Below are 21938 nucleotides of genomic sequence, written 5' to 3' on the forward strand. Positions count from 1 at the left end.
ATCAGAACACATCTTATCCCCTTCCTACATAATGGAGACTGCAGTGTTTTCAAAGTGCTGCCCGGTTACATGGACTCTTGGATTCTTCTGTTGTGCTCTATCAAAGATATCTTCTTGCTTTATCATTGCAAGACTGGGAGCTTGTAATAGTTGTTTGCCAGGTTTTTGATTTTCTAAAAGCAAGACAAAGTAACTACTAGGTATTATAATACTAATAATACTAGGTATTATTTTAATTAATAAATACAAGCTGTGACTTGGAAATTTGTAATGCTCCCCATATACATTTCACTGGTTAAAATACACTTATCACAATAACAGATTAATGATCAGTAATAGTAAAGAGATTATACAAACATCTAGAGTTCCTGAGTTCATTTTGCTTTGTGTTCAAACCTTTTGTTCAAGGTTTATCAGCCAAATTACATTCACCCTTTAAATTCTGAAAAATGTTTAAATAGGCTGTGAACTATTTTGATCTCTGAACTTCTCTTGCTCTCTTGCTAGTGCAAATGATCTATTATAAGATCTATAGAGCACACATTTGTGATTAAAGATATTTACAGAAGAAATATATATATAAATATATACACATACCCAATTGGCTATGTCTCTAAACTCAGATTTGTGCAAAAAGGTATAGCAGAGCAATGGATTGAAAAGATCTCCACTCTGGTATGTAAATTGTGGCATCTTATACCCCCAGGTGTGACTACTTGATTTAGAAAGCAATCACAAATAAAGTTCAAATGGCCGTACATTGTGCTTCTTTTTAACTTAACAAAGGGTACATATATATTAAAAAATGTCCTAATCTGTAAGATTTTAAATGACCCAGTTACCTAAAGAAGTCTTTAAGCAATTTGATGAAATGCCATTACTATTTCACATAACTCTTTCAGATAAGAAATTCAGAAAACTCTTTAACATCCAGTGTTTCTGATTTGCTCTTAGTTTAATTATTTAAAAATCTGATATTAATATAAATAATACTTATATTATTTATAGGGTGTCACCCATAAATATAGGGTGTCTTCAGGAGATAAGGTTAAAGTCTTGTTCTGTTTTCAAAGGTCACACTTTTGCAAGCCAATCTTTGAAGGTAGGTATGATATTAAAAAAAAATATTTTTTACTTAAACAAACAAAAAACACTTTATTCTTTGATGAATATCTGCTAGACTATGACCAGATAAATTCTGCTTTTGGATATGCCTGTACTCTCATCTCAGGGCTAAGCAGGAACTGCTCTTCTCAGTGAGTTAAGTCTGTTTTTCATTTTGTGACCTTTTGGTGACACTGCAGGCCATTCTCACCAGTTGAATTAAAAGCCACTGGGAGAGTCAATAACTTTAGATTTTTCCCCTAGAAGGTAAAAATGACAGATGTATACGCATATACATAAAAATGATGTATCGAGTCAATATAACAAAGCGTCTCTTGGATGGCAGTTATCTGATATTTTCTTGGAGACTTCCCAACCCATTATCACTAGTAATGAACGATTACATATGAAGAAGAAAAAGGCTCTTTCTCTCAGTGTAGGTAGGTTCTGTAAACATGGTTTAGCCTTGTGGAAAATACCAGACTAAGATTTAAATTAAGGTCTTGAGCTGTAGATAGTCCTTTCCTATGCAGTCACCGTTGTACAGTGGTGGGCATCACCCTTACTGAAGAGTCCTCTGCCTCACTTGACTCTTGACTTAGAGTTCATCTCAGTTTATCTTGCTTATGAGCAAGTTCATATTTCAGGTGCACTGGGCACACTCCTAGCATTTGCCATGTGGTGGCTTGAGAAGATGGTGCCTTTAAGAAGGTCTCTGGTTAACGTTCAGAAGAGGAAATGCAGAAGCATAATCAGCATTTGATCATCAGCTGGTGCACTTGAATCTCTCTTTGCTGTTGAAGGACTGCCAGACTACAGCGTGCTCTGGTTGTTGTTTGTTTTTAATCCCTCAGTTTTTATTTACCCCTCTGGTTGCCCTAGGTTCAGTCTTCATAGTATGTAGGTGGCAAGTGAAGGGCGCTCTTATGCTTGCTCCCCGTGTATATAAGAGACTGGGCTTTCTTCTTTCTGGCACTCATAAAAGAAGAGTTGTCATCCCCTGTCAAGGAGAGGTAGGAAGCGATGCTTTCCCTCAGGCCATAGCTGAGACAAGAATCATCAATTGCTGCCAGCGTGCTTTCAGTATCTTCAGTCAACTCCAACCTTTAAAAGAATGAAGTTTAGTTACTGTTTCAGCAACTTAAATGGAGTCTAATACTAACATTCTTTAAACCAAACAATATTAATTTTGTTGTATAAGAAATTTCCTGGCTCACAAGTCACCCGGCATTTCTATCGCAGTGATTTTCTGAAACAGTGCAACAGTCGCATCTGACTATTTTTGAGCTTCTGAAAGGAAAATAACATGTATATACTTTCTTAATTTGTAGGAAAAAAGGCCTCAATACTGCACAAAATTTTCTTGCATTTGTACGCAAATGAAAATGCTTTGTGAATGAAGGGTGATGGATGGAAGTTTACACTTCAGAAGTAAGAGGTGCTTTTGTTTCTGAAAGTGGTTATTTCACCAGCTTCTGAAACCTGACCTATTTTCTCTAGTTGCAGTCAAGACATAAAAAAAATCTCAAGAACCTTCATTTGGATTGTGTGAAATGAGAGACAACAGGAAAGATGTGACAATGCGTTCGTTTCAATTGTGCTGCTTTTTGTATGGCCACCAGGTGAACAAGGTGGAAAAATTTCTGATTGCAGGGGCTTGTCTGCCTTTAGTGGTGAATCTGACATGAGGTTATGTCCTGCCTCTTACTCCTGCCCCTGTAGTGGAGAGTACTCAAGAGTACCAGCGGGACTGTGTATACAGCCATTCTAATGTCTGGATTGGAGAAATTATTTAATGTTAACTGTACTTTCAAAAGTTAGAGCACTAAGATTATCAGAGAGTTGGACATCCAGTTCTCATGGGTTTATATGCCACCAGCAACTTGGAATATTTGAAACTGGTCTTAGGAGAAGCAAATGGCTGTTTCTCCTGTGTTGTAAGTACTAGTACATAGAAGGCTGGAAAAATAATTTGTTGTTTGTGGCAGTCTGTGTTCCTTGTGGTACCTGTGAATGCTTCTCCAGTTGAAGTTTTTATTCCGCATGACCACAGGAGGAACTGGATTCATTACGGTGTTGTTGTTAGTGCACTGGGTAAGACAGGGTGTTGTAAGGACACAGCAGAGGCCATCAGCAACTTCTGAACAGGGAAATGAATACACATAAAGTTAATCATTGCTCATTGCTCTCTTCGTTGTTTTACTTCCCTGGTGCATGCTCAATTAAACACTTCTAGACACAGTAGTAGTAGTAGTAATTAATAAAATGTGTATTCTCAGCAAGGACACTACAACATAGCCTTAACTTCTCTTCCTCATACCTTTGCCTCTTAATTTAACAAGGGATATATTTCCCACATGAGTGAGGAACTGAGACACAGAAAGATTAAGTGACTGGCCAAAAATCTAGAAGGAAGTTTATGACAGAGCAGGGACTTAAAACCAAGTTTCTTGACTACTTGGTGAGTTCTGCTTTTGCTTCCCATCATCATAGTCATGCAAACAGTGTACAAAATAGATGCAAACAGCAACTACTCAGATTGGATTGTATGTGTACCTACTTTGCTGTAGAACTATGAAATGAATAGCTGTAGAGCTATGAAATGAATCAAAGTTTGCATGTTCACGTTGCATTCAGATTGCTTTTGTGTGTGTTTCATCTCTCTATTCTCTCCACCTTGTCTCACTAGGAACATTGCATATGTTCTTCTGCCCAAGTAGAGAATGTCATGGCAACTGCTGATGTTTTAGACCTCTTAGCCTTATTTCAGGGTGAGATTCTGCATCAGCTAGTGGTGAAGGGAGGAGAGCTAAATTTCACTGTGTCTGCTCTTATAGATGTAACTCAAATAAAAATGTAAATTGTTGAGAGTTTTTCTTTGAGAATCATAGAATTTGATGGTTTGCTTTTTTCTAAATGGAGAAAGGTGCCAGGTAACTAAAATGTATACAAAAATATTACCCTGCTTCAATTGGTACTCCTGACTTTATATCACTGGACTTGAAATTTTCTTTTGAGCGTTTTGCAAGTGCATATGGTGCTTTCCCCCCCCCCCCCCCCCCAGTTTATCAGCATACTCTTTGGCCAACATGATTTTTCATTTACCCATGAAACATGCAAATATTGTGGCTTAAAAATTTTTAAATTACAGAGTACACATTATTAATTAAACAGAACCTATTGTTCTCTTGTAACTCTTATACAACTAATTTATTGCAGTTTTTCCTCTTTCATCTTAGAACTTTCTAGTTTTAATGTATGATAACTGCAGCCACTTAATTGTGTTGTTTGCCAATGCATCTCTGACACAGGTTAGATTGCCATAAATCCGGAAAACAGTCATTAAAACAGGTGCCATCCACTGGACTGATATTGGTATAAATGACAGCTGGATCTAGATTTAAACTTGTTCTACGGTAGTAGCTGCAAGTCTTTGGCATAAAGAAAACTTCATGTTCTGGACCTTTGAAATATAGTTTTACAGTTGCTAATGGAAAATATATTCATTCTGCAGTTGCAGTAGTTTTTACCCGAGTAGTGATTCACGAGGTCTTCAAGGCACTGAAAGGTTTGCCGTGGAGAGATGTAATACCAGTTGTTTGGGAGGCGGAAGATCCTGTAATGTTTCACTTCCCTGTGCCGCACTGACAGGGAATATAATCCTGGGGAAACAAGAGAACTAATTACAACAAAGTAGGGTCCTAATTCTGCATGGCAAGTGGTGACCATAACCAATGTATCTTTCGGATGTGGTACAATGATTCAAAAGGTCCTAGAGAAATCTGACAAAACAGAGGCCGTCCTATTTGAACATTGTGAGATATAACAAGGCCAAATGCAAGGTCCTGCTCCTGGGCTGGGGCAGTCATAAGTGCAAATACAGGGTGGGTGGAGAAGGGATTGAAGGCAGCCCTGATAATATCTGACATAATTTTTGAAATGTACGTGAAGGAACTACCTGTTTATATAGTCTCTGCTTGGTGTGTATTTTATGGCTTCTTCAGCAGATTTTTTGTAGACCAAAGCAAAGCTGCGACTTTTCCTCCATTTGAAAAGTCCCACTGCTTAATAAACTTTGCATGCAACCAAAGTAAATAACGTTTAAACAACTGTGTCTTGTTTGTGCTGGTGCCTGTGGAACTTTCCATGGTCATCAACCTGGCTTACGGCACCGTTTGTGCCATAGATGACTGCTGAAAGACTGGCATGCTGCACTGGGTGCTTTTGCCTTCTCATTACATGCATTTTTCAGGATTTGAGGAGATCCATGTGGAGCAAGAGAGGGAGAGAATTGAAGGTTATAAAATTATTAATGCTGGAGATCAAGGGGGAAAATATTTCTCACCTTTCCTAGTTTCACTCTCTCTGATCATGAAGGAGCCAACCTTGGTGTTGGGAAGCTGTAGAAGTTCCTCTGCTTTTTCTCTTCCCAGCCCTTCAAATAACCAGCTGTGAAGCAGGAAAACACAAATTCTGAAATTTGGGCACAAGTGAAGCAGAGAGCAGCATGTGGCCATGAAAATGCAGCATTAGCCAGGAAAGTGACTGCAAAAATAACACTGTGCTTTCTGTAGTTTCCTCTCAACTATGTCCAGGCATATTTCCTAAGTTTATGGAGAAAATCTTGCTGTCCTTTTTCATGTACTGAGTTTGAATAACTTTTGTGAGACTATGACAAGAATGAATAAGGTTTGGACTTACTAGGGGAAAGGAAACTTTTCAAGATGTCTTTATCTGGATTGGTAGGGACATACCCATGTGGTATGTTGATGGCATATCTGTGGCATTAGAGATACTTTAGTTCAATCCCCCTTTTCATTTAAGCAACTTCTATTGTATTGTATTAATTGTATTTTATATATTTATATACCACAAATAAAATATAATTATTCAGCTTATGCTAGGGTACAGTCCAATCTTCTAAATTAATTGGCTTTCTGGATAAAGGGAAGAGGCATTAGTCCTACTGATTTTACTTCATAACTTGGTGCACCACTGTATTTTGCCACAGCTAGTGAGTAATGATGTAGCTGAGCTTGCCATGCTGGTGTAGGAGTTACTAGTACTTTAAAATAAAATAGTTCTTTTGTTTTGTTTGATCTGGTCTTGTGGAAACTTCAGACAGTATTTTTCCATAACCATATCTGTGTCCCCAAATTTGGCAAGCATCTCTATTCCAAGAGGATATAGAATATATTAAAAATTAAACACGTATAAATTCCAGTGAAGTTCACAGTTCATATGCTAAAAATTAAACAGCTATTAAAACCCTTTTCCAGAAAAGTTTTAAGTGTATGTTTTAATGTTTTTTTTTCCGGTCTGGTGTCTAGGGCAACGTGAAATCCTAGCTCTTCCTGTGTGAGAGTTTATGTTCTTGAAAGATTATTATTATTTTTTTTTTCATAAGCATCTGTGGCTTAGAATTGTACTGTTTGTCAATATTAAAGGTTCTTTGTAAACAGAATTTCTTTATCCATGGTCTTAAAATTAAAGACCAGTCAACAGAAGTATTTTGAGTATCTTATATGACATTAGAGGTCTTTTAGATCTTTCCAGTTATTCAAAACTAAGATTTTCATTTTCATATATTCTAAATTTTTCATATATTCTAAACTTAGATATTAATTTGATGTCAGTTTTCAAGGGAAGTTAGATATGGGTAATTATATTAGGCTATCAAATAAAATTTCAGCCTACTCACTCTTGGAATTGTTTTTATTATGACACTGAATAGCTCTAATCAGTGTCATACATGTACAAAAGTAGTGTTGAAAGGCTACAGGAAATGCATTTACTTACCCATGATAAACCTTTGCTACATATTTTCCTGGAATATAGTTTTCTCGACCTGTTGTAAGGGAATGGACTCTCCACCAACCTCCTTCACTGTGTGAAAGCAAGAGAACAGATATGTACTTTCAGAGCTCGTCCTCATTTTAGAAATGAGTTAAGACATACAGGCTAGGTTGTAGCCTTCTGTCTGTGTTCTTGAATCTATATATTCAGAAATGGACCTGAGTTTCTTTCATGTAGAGTAGTTCCACTTCTAACCCTACATAAGGATTAAGTTTGGACACAGAAATAAGCTGCTTTTGTTCTATTTCAATTGCGTAAGTAATAAAATATTTTTTTCTGTAGTTAAAAGAAGAAGGGTAAATACTCAGTGGTTAAACCATGCTGTGCTCTGTCTTCCCACAGCCAGACTTCTTTGGTATCCAAGACATTCAGATTATGGCTGAGTATGTTGTGTCTAGACGACCCTGTAGTTCTTCCTGTAGTATCAGCAAATGAACTCTGCCTGCAAACAGGTTTTTAATCTAACTACTTCATGATTTTCTTTCCCTTTTCATTCAGTTGCTGACCAAGCTCCAATAAAAAAGACCTTATGGCTGAAAGTAGGTGACCAGGCATGTTTTTTTCATTCATCTATCTTAGGTTCTTGATGAATTGAGTACTGGCTTTCGCTTTTGAGTCCCTTGGGAGGGCAGGGTAGCAAGAATTTTCACAGGGATGTTACTGAGCTCTAGTGACTAATGAAAGGGTGTTATGGCAACGATCAATTACAATAACTGGTGGCTTTTTCTCCACCTTTTTCTTTAAAGGTTTGAATCCAAATAGTAGTGTTTAAATACTTATTTTGTGGCAGTTCGTGTAAATGCTCCCAAATAATTCCCACACAGCAGACCCAATGCTCAGTTAGATTAGGTCAAGGCAGCTGAGTTGAAAACACTTAAACTTCCTGGCTTATAGTGGCTGGCTCTGTGATCAAGAATGTATGTGCTGAGGAAGAAGGAGAAGACTGAGCTGGAAATTTCAGGCCATGCAAGTTTTGTTTTGTTTGCAGCTTTCTAGCTGACTTGAAATAACCCATAAGAAACTTAGGTCACTTTGTTTGCTACCTCTTCCCCTCCCCTCCCCCCACTCTGCCAGACAGAAACAAGAACTGGAAGAACAAAAAATCTGAGAGACTCGGCATCCACCTTCTTACAAATTGTAATACTACTAAAGCTGTAAAATCCTTGTGATTATTAAAAGTCCCAGAGCAGCTCCTGGGGCAGAAGCCATGGATATTATGTAGATTGGGGCATATCACCGAAGGACAGCTGGTTCAACTCTTCCACTGTATTTTGCTTCTTTGAATGACTCGGGGGAAAAATTACACCACAGCTTATGTACAGCAAGAGCCTGTATGCAAATAGTTCCCGTTAACACTGGCCCTTCACTAGGACACTGTGCTTTTCATTGAGCATTGAAGCATCTTTTCTTCTGTGCACAAGCTGGTCACAATCAGGAAGAAGAAAACTCCCATCAAGGCTTACCTTGGACTTTGTTTACTACCAGGAGAAGTTCTTGATGGCTGCACCACAGACAAACATGATAAAAACTGCAGCTACAAAAGCCTAGTTCTTTTAGAAGCTGTATGGCCAATAGGTCATACTATACACCACATGTATGCATGTGATATGCAGCATGTATCATTCACATCGACATGGTTAGATGTAGTTCTGTGGTGTTATGAAGGGCTGCAGCTAATGAAAGTTAGGAGTGAGGCCTTAAGCTGGTATTTCCAAGGTAAGGCAATTGTACTATGTCTTAAATGTTACACAGGCATAAGCAGGGTTTTAATTGACTAGAAATTACCAGAACAGAACAACCCGGATTTAGGGAAGCTCTCATCAGCAAAATAAAATCTTCTGGTGGTATTGCATGAGCCTTGTGATCTCCAGGTTTAGGAAAAGGAGCATGTCAGCAGAACATAACTTCAGCCACTCTGAGTCCATACAGCTCTATCTTGTTGCTGACAAAGGCCATAGGAGGTCAGAGTGGTCTGGAGAAGACTGAGAATTCATGAAGCATCTCTGATACTTCTCTTGCGTACTTCTGCCCTCCAGCCTTTTGATGTTCTGACTTCCCCAGAGAAGTTGCCGTGAATTTAGAAATCCTCAGAGGATTTCTCTGCTATAATGCCTTTGGTTTCCCATTGAGTCCATCTGCTTTGCCGGCTGCAAAACTGAAATGTCTCATTTATTTTTAAGCTGTAAAAACAGGGGCTGTGGGGCTGAGGGACTGACTCCTAGGAGGTCACTGTGTGCTTATACAAGTTATGCATAAAAGAATATCAGGGCCAATGCCTTCCGTTTTTCAAGGTGTGCTTATTCCTGTGTATGGCAGTATTTACACTGTACATAGTTCAGTCTAAGCTAGTGTTCTTAAGCCTACTTCCTTTTGGGATTCTTATTTTTTTTTTTTTTTAGTAGAACCAGCTGGGAAAACAGTTATTTTTTTTAATTATTCTCATTAAGAAAATGCAGATTGAATTATGTGAATTTAAAAATATATATTTGATTTTATTTTTATTCGAGGTGTCTCAAATGTGGAGTGAAGTCCTAGTCATGAAGGAACTATTAGGTTAAAAAGGGTAAGAGAGAGACCTGATGTGAAGAAATTCAGAACCATTTTCCTTTTCTACCTGATTCAAACTATTTTTGGTTACTCTGTTTCCCACTAATGTGAGGTTATTTGCTCAAAATCATGTTTCAAAGCAGAATTCTGCTTTGATTTCTGTTTCTGAGTCCAGCTTGAGAAGACATTTCAGAAGAATCCAAGTATCTAAGAAAAATCTGAAATCCCAGATCTTTAGACTCTAGGAAATTTTACACTATGGCTAAACAACAGATTTTGCAGATCAAATTGCAGATTTTAAACTGTTTTGCTGAACTGTATTCACTTTGGATCAGCTACATAAAACATAGCTTTGCACCAATTGTAATAAACCCTAGATTAAAAAAAATGGATCAACTTACTCTGACAGCACACGCAGTTTTTCTCCTACATGAAATATAGGTTGGCTTATGTCTGCTGAGGGATAGTCATAGAGGACAGCAAGGAAATCACTCTCCTGACCTGTTAAAGAGGGAAGAAAATGTCACTTACAAAGATGATAGAGTTCTGAAACAGAAGTAGATTTTTCATTGTGTATGTTGTATTTTATAGAAAGCAATATGGGAAAAAATCTCTCTGAAATGTAATTTGATATACATAGAGTGATAAAGATAAGCCTGTAGCTCTGGGAGAAGAATGTGAAGATATTAGAAATTTAAAAATGGCTTTTGGCTAATTATAACTAAATAATTTTAGACCACTTTTTCTAGTAATTACCATATTTAAAGGACATATTCAGTCTGAAACTATCAAAATGAGGAAGTATTTAGTATCAGGAAGAAACCCAGTTTGATTAATGTCCCTGTCTCTAAACACCTCCAGCTACAATTTTGATCCATGCTTTCCTTTAAGGAAAGGAAGATCTATGTTGAATTTTTCATTTCACTGCTGGTAGTTTTTGAAGGTATGAAATTAGTTCAGATTAAGGTCAATGAGAGCATGGCTATTATTGCCCATTTACCATCAGTTTAATGAACAGACAAATCTTTATTCTCCCCCCTTGTATGGAAACTGTTCTAGAGGTGGCACTTGATGCTCCTTATTTCCATTAACAAGAGACAATATGTATATTTATAATTAAATCATTGTATAACTGCAATTTGCAGAATTGAGGTTAGTAACGAGATAAGAAGGCCTTTTACATCATTTGGGATGACTCTGGGCCACACAACACTCTACAGGACATGAGCCGAGTCCCTTGGGATCCTGAGGGATGGGGAGTAAACTTTGGGCAATGGGCACAACTGGGACTATCAAATGTTCAAGGGCTCTTCATCCAGCAGGAGCTCATGGTACCCAGGAAATACTGACAGGTGGGAGATTCAGAAATGTGTGATGCTGTGTGTTTTGAGCTCTTAGCCCTCCTGGCAAGAGGGTTCATGTAATGTACTGCCTACATTTATTGCTGGAGGTGAGCAATAAATACATCCCTCTACCAGCATGTGGGGAGACAAAGCTTTTCTGCCGCGAGCAGTATCAGCTTCCCGTGCCTTAGTAATGCCATCTAACAGTATGTTTGCAGAGGTGGACAGCTCTCTGTCTTTGCCCAGTCTGAGCAGTTCAACATGTGCAACAATAAGAATGAATTAAAGGGAGCAGATAAATTTCCCAGGGTTATAGATACACATTTATACCTTGTTAATTTACTCATTTATTATAGCTACTTTGTTACCTTGTCTTTTTTAAGGAAGTCAGTTTATATATATATATTAATTATTTATTTATTTATTTTAAAGTGAAATCTAGGAAGAACATCTAGAACTAAGTCTGAGAATGGCTCTGTGTTTTCAGCATCCATGTCCTAGGACCTTACAAGTAACTCTTAATGATAATAATGAAAGGCTGAAGGAAACACTCAAGGCTTCAGAGAAGAAACATTATCAAAATGAGAATTTTAACACTTCCAGCTATCCTTATGGTAGTGATAGTGAGAATATGTGATAAGGAAAATATTCTACATCTGTGGTTTAAAAGTAGTGAAAAGTAATATATTCTCAGTTAATTTTGAGTAGTTTTTCATTGTTATAAAGTAGGGACCAGTTTTATACAATGTAGTAGATGATTTAACACTTATATTTGAAATGACTGTAAGCATGTTTAGTCTTGATGGCTGTTGTCTATGGAGGTTGTATCATGATACAGTTAGTAAGCATCCTTATAGATAGACAGATGCGTAGAGTCTAGAGAAGATATGAATTAGTTTGTCAGTGTGTTTAGTATTAGTATTATCATATTTTTCTTAGATGATTAGCATCACTGAATTGAAGAGAACTAGCCCAGTACCTTTGTATTAATCAGCTAACTGATGTGCTTAGTCTACTGTAACTCAGTTTGTAACTAGTTCAGCTATCTTGAAGAAATCCTATGCTAAATGTGTCTTTAATTGCTTTCCTGTTATGCACACTTAAACATCTTCTCTGTCTATGAAACTGCATGGTAATACCTGAGGCTTACGGTACCTAAGTATTGGTGTTGAATGTTTTTCAAGACAATGATCTGTTTTCCCAGGACCACAAAACATAAATGCCAGAAATTACATTGTAAGACCTGCAGAGTGAGGATAGAGTGCCATCATCTAATTTCTCATTGCAGATTGTTAGAGAGTAGTTCAATTCAATGTTAGTTTTTTAACTTAATGAAAATGCCTTTAGATTTTTTTTTTAACAAACAAAACTTATGCTATATATATATATATATATATATATATATATTCCATACTGAAAGAGTGGAAAACAAGTGCCTTTTCTGCCCTCCTTCCTTGTGTATGTGGTGGTTTGCATTTCGTTATGCACTGGCGGGTATGTGACTTTTTCTTTGCCCTAGGAAGATCTGCACGATTTTGCTTACACTTTCATCTTTATATCTGTTTTTGTTTCAATTTTGCATGTTAATTTGTCGTTCTGAAAAGGAAGGAATTAATCATAGTGTTGGCTGCAGCATCCATACAAACCTTGCATCTTAAAAAGTACGCACTTATATTAGAGTAAACGTACTAACCAAAACCTTTCGTCTTCTACTCCACAAACAAGCCCTCATTTTAATTGGTATTTAAATCAAACCTCACTGGGTTTTTTGGTCATGTGAAATACCCCACTGCACTCGACAATGTTTCACAAAACCCATACGAGCATCTTTCAAAGACAAAAGCCTCGAAGCAGGGACTAGACAAATTACCCTCTTTCTCCACATTTAAATTTCAGTGATCTAATAGATTTGGTCTGATGAACTCCCCACACTTTTAATGTGCAAAGGAAAAAAGAACCAACTGAGTTTTTTTCTAACACAACCTCTTCTCCACGGTTTGAGTGTGTATGTTACAGGTAAAATGGAACAACATAAAAGTTAGAATGGAAAGATCAAAGTACCATCATTTCCACTGAATCGGTTTTCTTTTTCTTTTTCTTTTTTTTTTTCTTTCTTTTTTGAGCAGTAAAAGATGAGTATGAAATACACAGTAGTTTTAGATACCTGCATTACTAGATGTCTTGCAAAGGTGTGAGACTGAATACTGCATGCCCCAGATTACTCATTCAGAGGCAAGCTGTGAATGGACTGCAAATCACTTTTAGAGAGGAGGAAGAGCACAGGCAGTGCATCCAAACCCGGGTCCCTACATAGTCCCACAGTGTGCATGCTTTGATTTATGGCATGGTGAATCCCAGAGAGGGTAAAAGAGGGCACTCATGTGTGTCTGGGTGGTTGCCTGTGCTGCAGCAACCACAAGGTGTGGCTGCAGGGTAGCATTGGCGTGTACCCAAATTAGTTCAAACCCAGCCAGCTCAGGAACTGAGAGTTATGCAGGTGCAGCCGTATGCAGCTGAGAAAAGGATTAACCCCTGATTCAGGGTCCCAAGGGAGGAAAAATGAGGGGGTGAGCTCGCAACCCCTGATGACGCCTTGCTGCTGCAACTACCCTGGTGTCCCTACCTCAGTTATGTCAGGGATGCCCACACAGTGTGCTTTCAGATGCATAGCAGTCATATTTGGAGTCCAAATACCTCCTGGGGAAATGCATGTTATGCGTTTTTCCTTTTTTTCCACGACCACGACTGGTGTGTTGGAGTAGAGAAAAGCACACGGTTATGCCTTCAGTGCAGCTCTCAGGTAGCGTGAGGGACTTACAGGGGTCTGACAAGTACATTAGCACTGCGGGTCAATTCCATTTATCTTCTTTTCTCTTCCTTTCTGTTGTATTCTTTCTTTTCTTTTCCCCTCTGTTTCAGTCCTTCATTTAATTCTGTTCTATAGAAACAAGCCTGCTTTTCCCAGTAACTGCTTGGGATGCTGCTGTAAGTCTGTGGATTGGATCCTCCACCTCTCTTAAAGCAGAGGTGGCTGGTTTTGACCTAAGGGAAACCTTCAGTGTTTGGCAATATGATTTGTAATTTGGTCTGCTCAGGGAGACAAATAGATACAAACTCATTGGATTAACCACAATAGATGCTTTTAGTACTGTATTTTTTTTTCAAAAACCTGTTTCCATTGGATTTGGATGACAGTACCGAAGCTTCTATGCCTAGCTTAAATTACAACATTTAAACCCTTATGAAAGATATTGGCCTGATCCAGACTAAGAGATCACAAGACCTATGCAGGCATTTCAAGCTGGCTTTGGTTTCTGAAATGTAGGTATCCAGTGCAATTTCAGCTGGGTGAGAGTGTCTGAAACCTCCTTGTAGCCTTAATAGGTGTCAGTGGTACTGGAGACGTGCTCTCCCCCCCCAAGCGGCAGGCAGCTGAAGGTCGGGTGAGATCTGACAAAGCAACTCTCTACAAGTGCTAGACATGTAGGAGAGCACAAGTAGATCGAGCTCTGAATTCCTGTATGGGTAATTTCCCATTGAGATCACTGCATTATCAACGTCTACTGAGTTACCTTTTAGAAACAGGTTTTATTTATGTAATTGGAAGGGAAGCAGTTGGCTTTAGTCTTGCTAAATCATGACTTTCACCAGGTACAGGACCAATACAAACTTCAGGTCTCGGCCATGGCAATAAGCCCTCATACTCTTACTCATCATCCAAAAGGTCCTGCTCTGAGAGGATGTATATGTCTGTTTTGATGATTGTGTTATTTGTAATGGCCGTTGTTGGGAAGATCAGAACAGGTTCCCTACATAAATAATCAATGGGCAGTTCGTGCTATGTGTCATTATCGGTGTTTGATCTATGCTTTATTAGCACCTAGGGCTATATGGTGGCCTGTGTTCAGCTAGTTATTGGCCATGCTAAAAGCAGGGATGGATTTTCTTTCAGCAGTGATGAAACCAGCCCGATTCTCTATCCTGACAAAACCAGGCAGCACAACTGAAACATCCCTAATGGAGAACCCCCAGAATTTGATTAACACCTTCCTTCTGCCCCTTAAAAAAATAGAAGAAATAAAAAATACAAAACTGTGTTCTCTTCTATGCCTCTGGGGAGTGATTCATGGCAGCTCTTGAAACACCACTCTGGCAAATTGAGGTATGATACCTTAGGCTGTGCTTACTCTCCACCTACTCGCTGTTTGGGAGTAAAAGATCAATGAAACTCTCTTGCTTTCCCACTCAGACACATGATCTCTGCCAGCCCACAGGAGGCTGTGCAACACGATTATTTTCATGTGTGGATGCATGGGGCAGGCATGTTAGATGCCCCTTTGCAAGCTTGGCCTGTCAAATGCATAATTTCCTTTAACCTTTATTTTTGAACCTAGTGACATGGAAAGTTGGCTGCATGCTAATTTTAATACAACTGTCTAAGAGTGGATTTCAGGTTCAGTGCAAGTATGCCATTATTAAGGTTTCTGACCTTTAAAAGAAAAAAAAAGAAAAAGAAATAAAGAAAAACTGTATAAAATATCACATGGAAGTTTGTCAAAATGCAGTGCTTCTTGTTTCCAAAGCATGCCATTTTTTTCAGAATCAGAAGGAAGATCTTTCAAGGTGCACCAGCAAATAATAGTTTTAACATATTTTATTTTATTACTTAAAGCATTTAGAAAATGTGCTGGAATATACGTAAAAACAAACACTGTCTACAGGATGCCCTCCTTCTCCCACAGCAAAGTCATGCACTTGGTTTTTTCTGTGTTAGGTGGATGAAGGAAGACATACAGATGAGTGTAACATATATTTTGAACATCTTTTTCTCTTGAAAGAAATTAAATGAGTGCTTACCCGTTTCGCTCGTCACATTTGTTTCTGCGGAGGCTCTCATCGTTTTCATAGTATTTCCCATTGTGCTCTGTGCTTCTGTCAAAGCTCTTCAGAACTAAATCAAAGGAGACATTGAAATTAAACTTCAGAATAACACCTGGTGTGCCAACACATAAGAAATGACCCAGTTTTGTTGTCTCCGATGTTATATGGTTTTGTTTTTGAGAACTCTTGTGTCAAGTTCATGCGAGAGTTTTACATATTTGCTAAACTCTCACCACTTTGGTGCTTTTATCAGGGGAATAGCAGAAAACCACAGCTAGGGAAGTTGCTCAGAAGAACGCACTGTAGTAAAAGTTTCCATTACCAGTACCTCTGCACAATAGGAAGTCACAGCAAAGCCATGCCTGTACAGTCACTTTATATACAAAATGTTCTTTACAACATTTGGAGATCTTAAGGTACAAAGAAATTAATTAGATTGACGTATCTGTTTTTCAGCCCTGGGTACTGTGTTGCTTTATTGCCGAGCAGTAAGAATGTTGCTCAGTGGTTTTCTTCTGATGCAGTTGTGATCTCAGCAAATGTGGGCAATGTTCCCCCCCCACCTTTTTCCTTTTTTTTTTTTTTTTTTTTTTTCCTTCTTAAAAGTAACACATTGCCTCAAAGTGTTTGATCTCAAAACACTCCTGCATGAAGTGAGTGGTGCAAATTCTTCAGAATTGTATCTGTCAGAGTTTGGGTGGATGTACAAGAAATGCAGCATCAGACAGTCATGAAACTAAACAGTGCCAGGGAGAGTTCATTCTCCTCTGCCTGTCCTAATTCTCCCTGTCGATGAATAGATAGAAATAGCCTTTGGATTGGGAGCTGTCATATGCTTTTTTATATTTGCAGAGGTGAATAAGCAGCATCTGTTCAAAATTGTAATTTAAAACAAAATAAGTCAACACCACTAGCTACTAGTTAATGATTTTTAAAAAAATATTTTATTTGCCCCATGAAATGATAACAGGAGATCTGGCAGCATCCTGTGCATTTCTACTAAACTCAGGTGCAATCTCTATTTTTCTGTCTCTTTTGGCATAGATGTTTCAAAGATGAAACTTCTTTACTTATGACAGGTGAGAGCCTGGCGGTGTTAGAGTGATGTCTAGCTTGAGAAGCAGTACTGCTGAAAACAGTGATGCTTTATCACTAATTGTCTTTTTTGGAATAAGATTGGCAGAATTGAGTATATTGCTTAGTACAATACATATTTCATATCTTAAAGAGGATTTAGGGAGATGCCCTACAGAATAAAATACTATTCAGAAGAAAAAATAATTTGCCTCTTATCAAATGCAAGTAGATCAGAGCTAAAGCAGATGGTAGAGCACAGTTTGACTCTGCCTCATACTGTTTTCAAGCTTTTTAGTTCTGGTCCTGAAGTTTCTTTGCTAAAAGTCTCTATTTCGCTGACCAAATGGCACATTCTCCTTTTCACTGTATGCATTCAGGTACTAGCTTGTGACACGTCTGTAGGATAAAGCTGTACAAGTGTCTTTCTGAAAAATGCCTGAAATTTGTTTTCACAAGAATAAAAACCTCTGTCATTGCTTGATATAGGAAATCTAGAATAATAATACAAGAGTAACCTTAAATTTAAATAAACTATTTGGATAAATAATCAAAGGCTTCCCTTGGTAGAAAACACTAAATTATTCTCCATTTAAACACACCTGAGTTTTGAAAACTAAACCCAGAATTCATTTTGGCAGCCACTGCCTACCTGCAGGCTTATAATTTCCCAAACTAACTCTGAATATTTTTTCCACAAGAACTAATTTTAATTTCTTCAACATTTCCCTCAGTTATATACCATTAAAAATAACAAGTACAGACAGAAATAGTGTAGCTACAGATATAACCATAGGATGGTTTTATAGACATTCATGACGCATCTTCAAATTAGCCAGCAAAATTTCCTGGGCATAACAATAGAGAGCTCAGCAGGGATGAGAAGCTTAGCCAGAGAAGCGGGATAAATACCCGGACAGATAACCTTCACTGAGATCTGTGCTGTAGTAACCATATATTTGCAGTACTTAAAAAGGCAGTTCAGCTCTAACTATGCTGATGCTAAGCCGCGGTTACCAAAGGCTTGTGCAATTCCAGATAGGTGCCAAGCATGGCAGCATGGATATCTTATGCCTGATTTGAATTTTAACACATGTACCTGTTATCTAGATGGGAATAGTACTTGGATTTTGTGTCACAAAACCACACAAATAAAAATAATGCAGTCCTACCTCTGTGTGCCCATTTATTCTGGACCTCTTGGTATTTGAAGGCCAGAAGAGCAAGCCATCCTACTAGTGATCAGGCTTGTGACAGACTGCTTTCAATAACTTTTTTTCATGCTTTTAAGATCCAGTGGATACCATTTTCAGGGTGCCTGAGTCACATTGGAAAGTGAGATGGAGCATTTGTACATGATGGAAAGAATTCTGAAAATTTTACCTTGTACTTACTGACTTTCTAAAAGCACGGCACATTTGAGCAAGGCACCTTCATTTCCTAGGCGGTATTTAGGTGTCTAAACTCTAATGTTGCTTTAAAAATAACTGATATGCTTTTGAAGATTTGCTGATATGCAGCTGGGCATTAAACTGCTTGCTGGCTAGTCCAGAAGGACTAGAAGTCTGGGACAAAAACATGTGCCTACTTCGTATTTTTGAAGAATACATCTAAAACTAAACTGCTCACTTATGTTGTAGGAATCGTTACTTTATATGACCTTGCTCCCTTCAAAGGACCTCTGAAGTCAACAAGATGAAGGAGCATGCAGCTCAGTGCTGTTACGTTAGAGATGGAAGAATCTGACTTATGGAAAACAAAAATGTTATAAGGTGCTTACAGTAATAGTGAAGGGCAATGGCATTTTGGACTGTGATGTCACTAGCGTGACAGACAGTTTGCTGTGCCTCACAACATTTTCCGTGCCAAGTTTCACTGTCTTGGTGGCAGCATAAAATCTTGAAGGTGGCAGTCTTTAAGATGACTAGACTCAAGGCACAAGTTTTCAACAATAATATATATTTAAAAAAAAAATAAAAAAAAAAAAGAAAAAAGGCAAATAGAAAGCTGTGACTGCTGCTGTTGATTTGCTAATCCAAAGTGATTAAAAGGAAAATGACATGTCCATTTAATTTTCCCACCAAGGAAGCTTGTGATTACGCATTTGGGCAGAGTAAACTGGACTTGTTGTCCAGTCAAAGGTGGTGGAATGAATGCCCTGAGGTATGGCACAACTCTGAGACATTCGAAAGTGGAATTGAGATGGAAGAAATGGGAAGTTTTCTTTGAAGTGGGGCAGACGGGAAGGTTGTTTCTACTTGCCCGCTGACAATTTCATATCGCTGTTTTTAGGGTAACGGTGTATGAATTAGTGCCCTACGTATCACACTGCATGTGACTGTTAAGTACGTGATAGATCTCGATCATTTAAGTATCTTGTGCTTGTGGTGAGTATTGACAACACAATCCAAATTCCTTATATCGTTATACGATAAACTGTATGGTGGTTTTCTCAAATTTTGAGATACTCTGCAAAAATAGACTTACAGGAAACTGTAGAGCATCTTGTGGTTGAACCCATTTTTAATCATTTCAGTAAACAGAAGAACAATGATAGTTTTATAAATGATATTCTTTTGAAATGGAGAGTGTTCTAGGGACTGCGTCTCACTTAAACCTGCTGGGTTCACAGGCTTTGGCATACAAGTAGAGGTTGTATCCTCTGTTGTACAAACAGATATTTATGCCAGACCCTAAGAAAACTGTCCACTGATGCCTGTTTGGGAAGAACTAAGGTGAGGTGATAGATTTCTTGTCTTAGAAACCTCTTGCACAGAGGAGTGCAGCAGCTGGGCTGCACACCAAGCCCAGTTCTACCTGTAGGTGTAAGGGTAGCTTTGCCTGCTCACAAGCCACCTCCTCAGGCTTGTGTGGAAACTTGATTTTAACCATTAAGACCACATTTGCACTCTCCCCAGCTTTGGCGCTTTCCATTTGCACATACGATGTTTAATGGAATCAGGTTGCTGCTGCCATAACTGTTTGCAAACCCACAACTTCTGGGACTTAGTCGTCTTTACTGCTTTGCATTTGCTACCAAAAAAAAAGGAGGGCGAGGAAAAATCTACAGCCCCAATCCTGCTTTGCATCCTATTTGTCAGGGGCAGAGCTATCGGCAAATATGATCCCATCACCTTTCGAGACTGGAATCTCATTGACCAAAACCATGTGTCTCAAAACCTGTGGTACAATTTATACCTTCCGTTCCTGCAAGCAGCACACGTAACAATAATTTCCTCTCGCAGAATCTGTTCTCTGATACAATGTGGTTCTGGAGCACATACATATCATGGCATAGAGGAAATTCCATTGCTTTGTAAGAACTTTGTCAAAGTTTCATTTCAAATGACTGAAAATTAGTAAATATTGAAGAAACATAAATAGTAAGAAATAAAAAGACAAAATAAGCACCTGAGAAAAGCCTCCTACAAAGAATACTGCAGACCACTAAAATGAGGAAATTTGTCATTCCTGAGATGCTATACCTGATTTTTGCTACCTGACAATGACATCTGTACCTTCAAGGTCTTAGAATTTAGTTCTCAATAATGTTCACAGGTAATATCTGAATCCCATTTAGCTTGAAAATGTAAACACCAACAGCCTGTCATTTCTCATTTTGGGGGAAAAAAAATCAGTTTTGATTTAGTAAATTGTATTTTGGGTGAATTTCCCTTAATTTGTCCTTAATCAAAATGAGCATCCTTTCAGCTTCGAGGCACTTACATCTTTGCACTTAGAAAGAGCAAGGTAACATTGCAATCAAGGTAATTCACAGAAACATGCAAAATCTGAGTACTGTGAAACAACACAAATACCACATTATGCAAACTTTTAACACTTTGAATAAAAAGCCCATTAATCTCTCTGAGATGTTTCTCACATTTTGTGTTACAGAGAGCTGCAGTTTGCTTCAGCAGAAGGTCCTATGCATCTCTCTTAATGCCAGCTTTCAGTAGAAATACTTATTTTGCCTTCTATGCTTAGTACCGGTCCTTGTGAAAAGGATTAAGGCAGGTTTTTCTTTTTTCTACCTTAGATAGTACTTGAAATCCATGGTCTGAATGCTGTCATTATTAAGGAAATAAAGCTCTCCTCTACATAAATAAACACTGGAAGATTTGGTCCTGTATGCAGATAATCTAAAATGTATCAGAGTAATGATTACCTTTAAATGCTGGGCATGATATTCCAGGTTGCAGTATTTCTCAAAAAAGCCGTAGTCATAATACTGCTCTCACGCTGCCAGAAAGGTTTAGCTGATCAAGGCGAGGAGCAGCCGGGCGAATGAGTGTGTTGTGAAGTTCACGCTGTCATGTAGAGCAGCATTTGCCAAACAGGCCACATACTTCCTCTCTGAGAAATAAGGAAGGCTCAAAGTGTTTGCAACAGATGAGGTTCCTGTTGCAAGTCACTACTCGAGACACCATGGGCTGAGGAAAACAGGGAGGTTTTCAGCATATTGCATCAGGACTGGTTTAATCAGATATAAATATACACATATATGAGCAAAATAACCTGCTTTACCTTACTTACACAGAAAGGGATTTTTTCTTTCTCTTTTTCTCTTTTCCAAAATTTATTTATCCAGTGACGTTCAGTCCCCAGCTGTTTTGTTTTAATTATTATTATTTTTTCCCAGACAGACAGGAAGAGGCAAAAAAGTTTGTCTCTTACTCTTATTGAGCCTGAATGGGAATCCAAGGTTTGCTTTATTCTTTACACTGCACCCTGAAACACCTCTGTCTGCACATAATTGAAGCTCAATATCAGCAATGGAAGAACATGGATTAAAAGCCTGTCTGCGAAGCACACTTTCACATCAATGTTGTATAAAGCAAAGCAGGAGCCCCAGGACCTCTCTCATCTCAGTGTCTGAGGTGGAGAAACCAAGATACAAATCTGTCTAAACCCTCCTGGGAATATAGTATTGCAGACATGAATGAAAAAGTCAGAGCGATTTATTGAGGTTTGCCCTTTGCTGTTATGATCTAGATGTGTTCTGAAAAACTCATATGTTATTTTGTATAGTAAATTAAAAACAAACAAAAACATAAAATGCCAAACAAACAAAAACAACACATGCAAGCAGAGTTCCTGCTTCACACTGGAGCAGCTCTTAGCAGATGCTCA

General features: G+C 38.2%; 2 protein-coding genes across 2 annotated transcripts in view; one reads left to right on the forward strand and one right to left on the reverse strand.

Moving 5' to 3' along the window:
* TG (thyroglobulin) overlaps positions 1-21938 on the forward strand; it is a 155511-nt gene that overhangs the window by 98897 nt on the left and 34676 nt on the right. The gene's annotated exons all lie outside the window — the stretch shown is intronic.
* On the reverse strand, positions 219-21152 carry SLA (Src like adaptor). The gene is made up of 8 exons (XM_035319097.1): positions 20974-21152; positions 15708-15801; positions 9909-10008; positions 6904-6990; positions 5450-5553; positions 4635-4766; positions 3112-3244; positions 219-2208 (listed from the first exon to the last, which is right to left on the reverse strand). Exons 2-8 carry the CDS (start codon positions 15766-15768, stop codon positions 1989-1991), a joined length of 837 nt encoding a protein of 278 aa, XP_035174988.1. The 5' UTR covers positions 15769-15801; positions 20974-21152; the 3' UTR covers positions 219-1988.

The sequence above is a fragment of the Oxyura jamaicensis genome, chromosome 2, assembly GCF_011077185.1.
Source record: "Oxyura jamaicensis isolate SHBP4307 breed ruddy duck chromosome 2, BPBGC_Ojam_1.0, whole genome shotgun sequence".
In the NCBI taxonomy this organism is placed as follows: Eukaryota; Metazoa; Chordata; class Aves; order Anseriformes; family Anatidae; genus Oxyura; species Oxyura jamaicensis.

Coding starts and splice junctions, on each gene's coding strand:
- SLA (XM_035319097.1), bottom strand. CDS start 15,768: ATGGGAAATACTATGAAAACGATGAGAGCCTCCGCAGAAACAAATGTG. Junction 6,991..9,908: donor AAACTGCGTGTGCTGTCAGA/GTAAGTTGATCC, acceptor GCTTTCACACAG/TGAAGGAGGTTGGTGGAGAG. Junction 5,554..6,903: donor GTAGCAAAGGTTTATCATGG/GTAAGTAAATGC, acceptor CCTGCTTCACAG/CTGGTTATTTGAAGGGCTGG.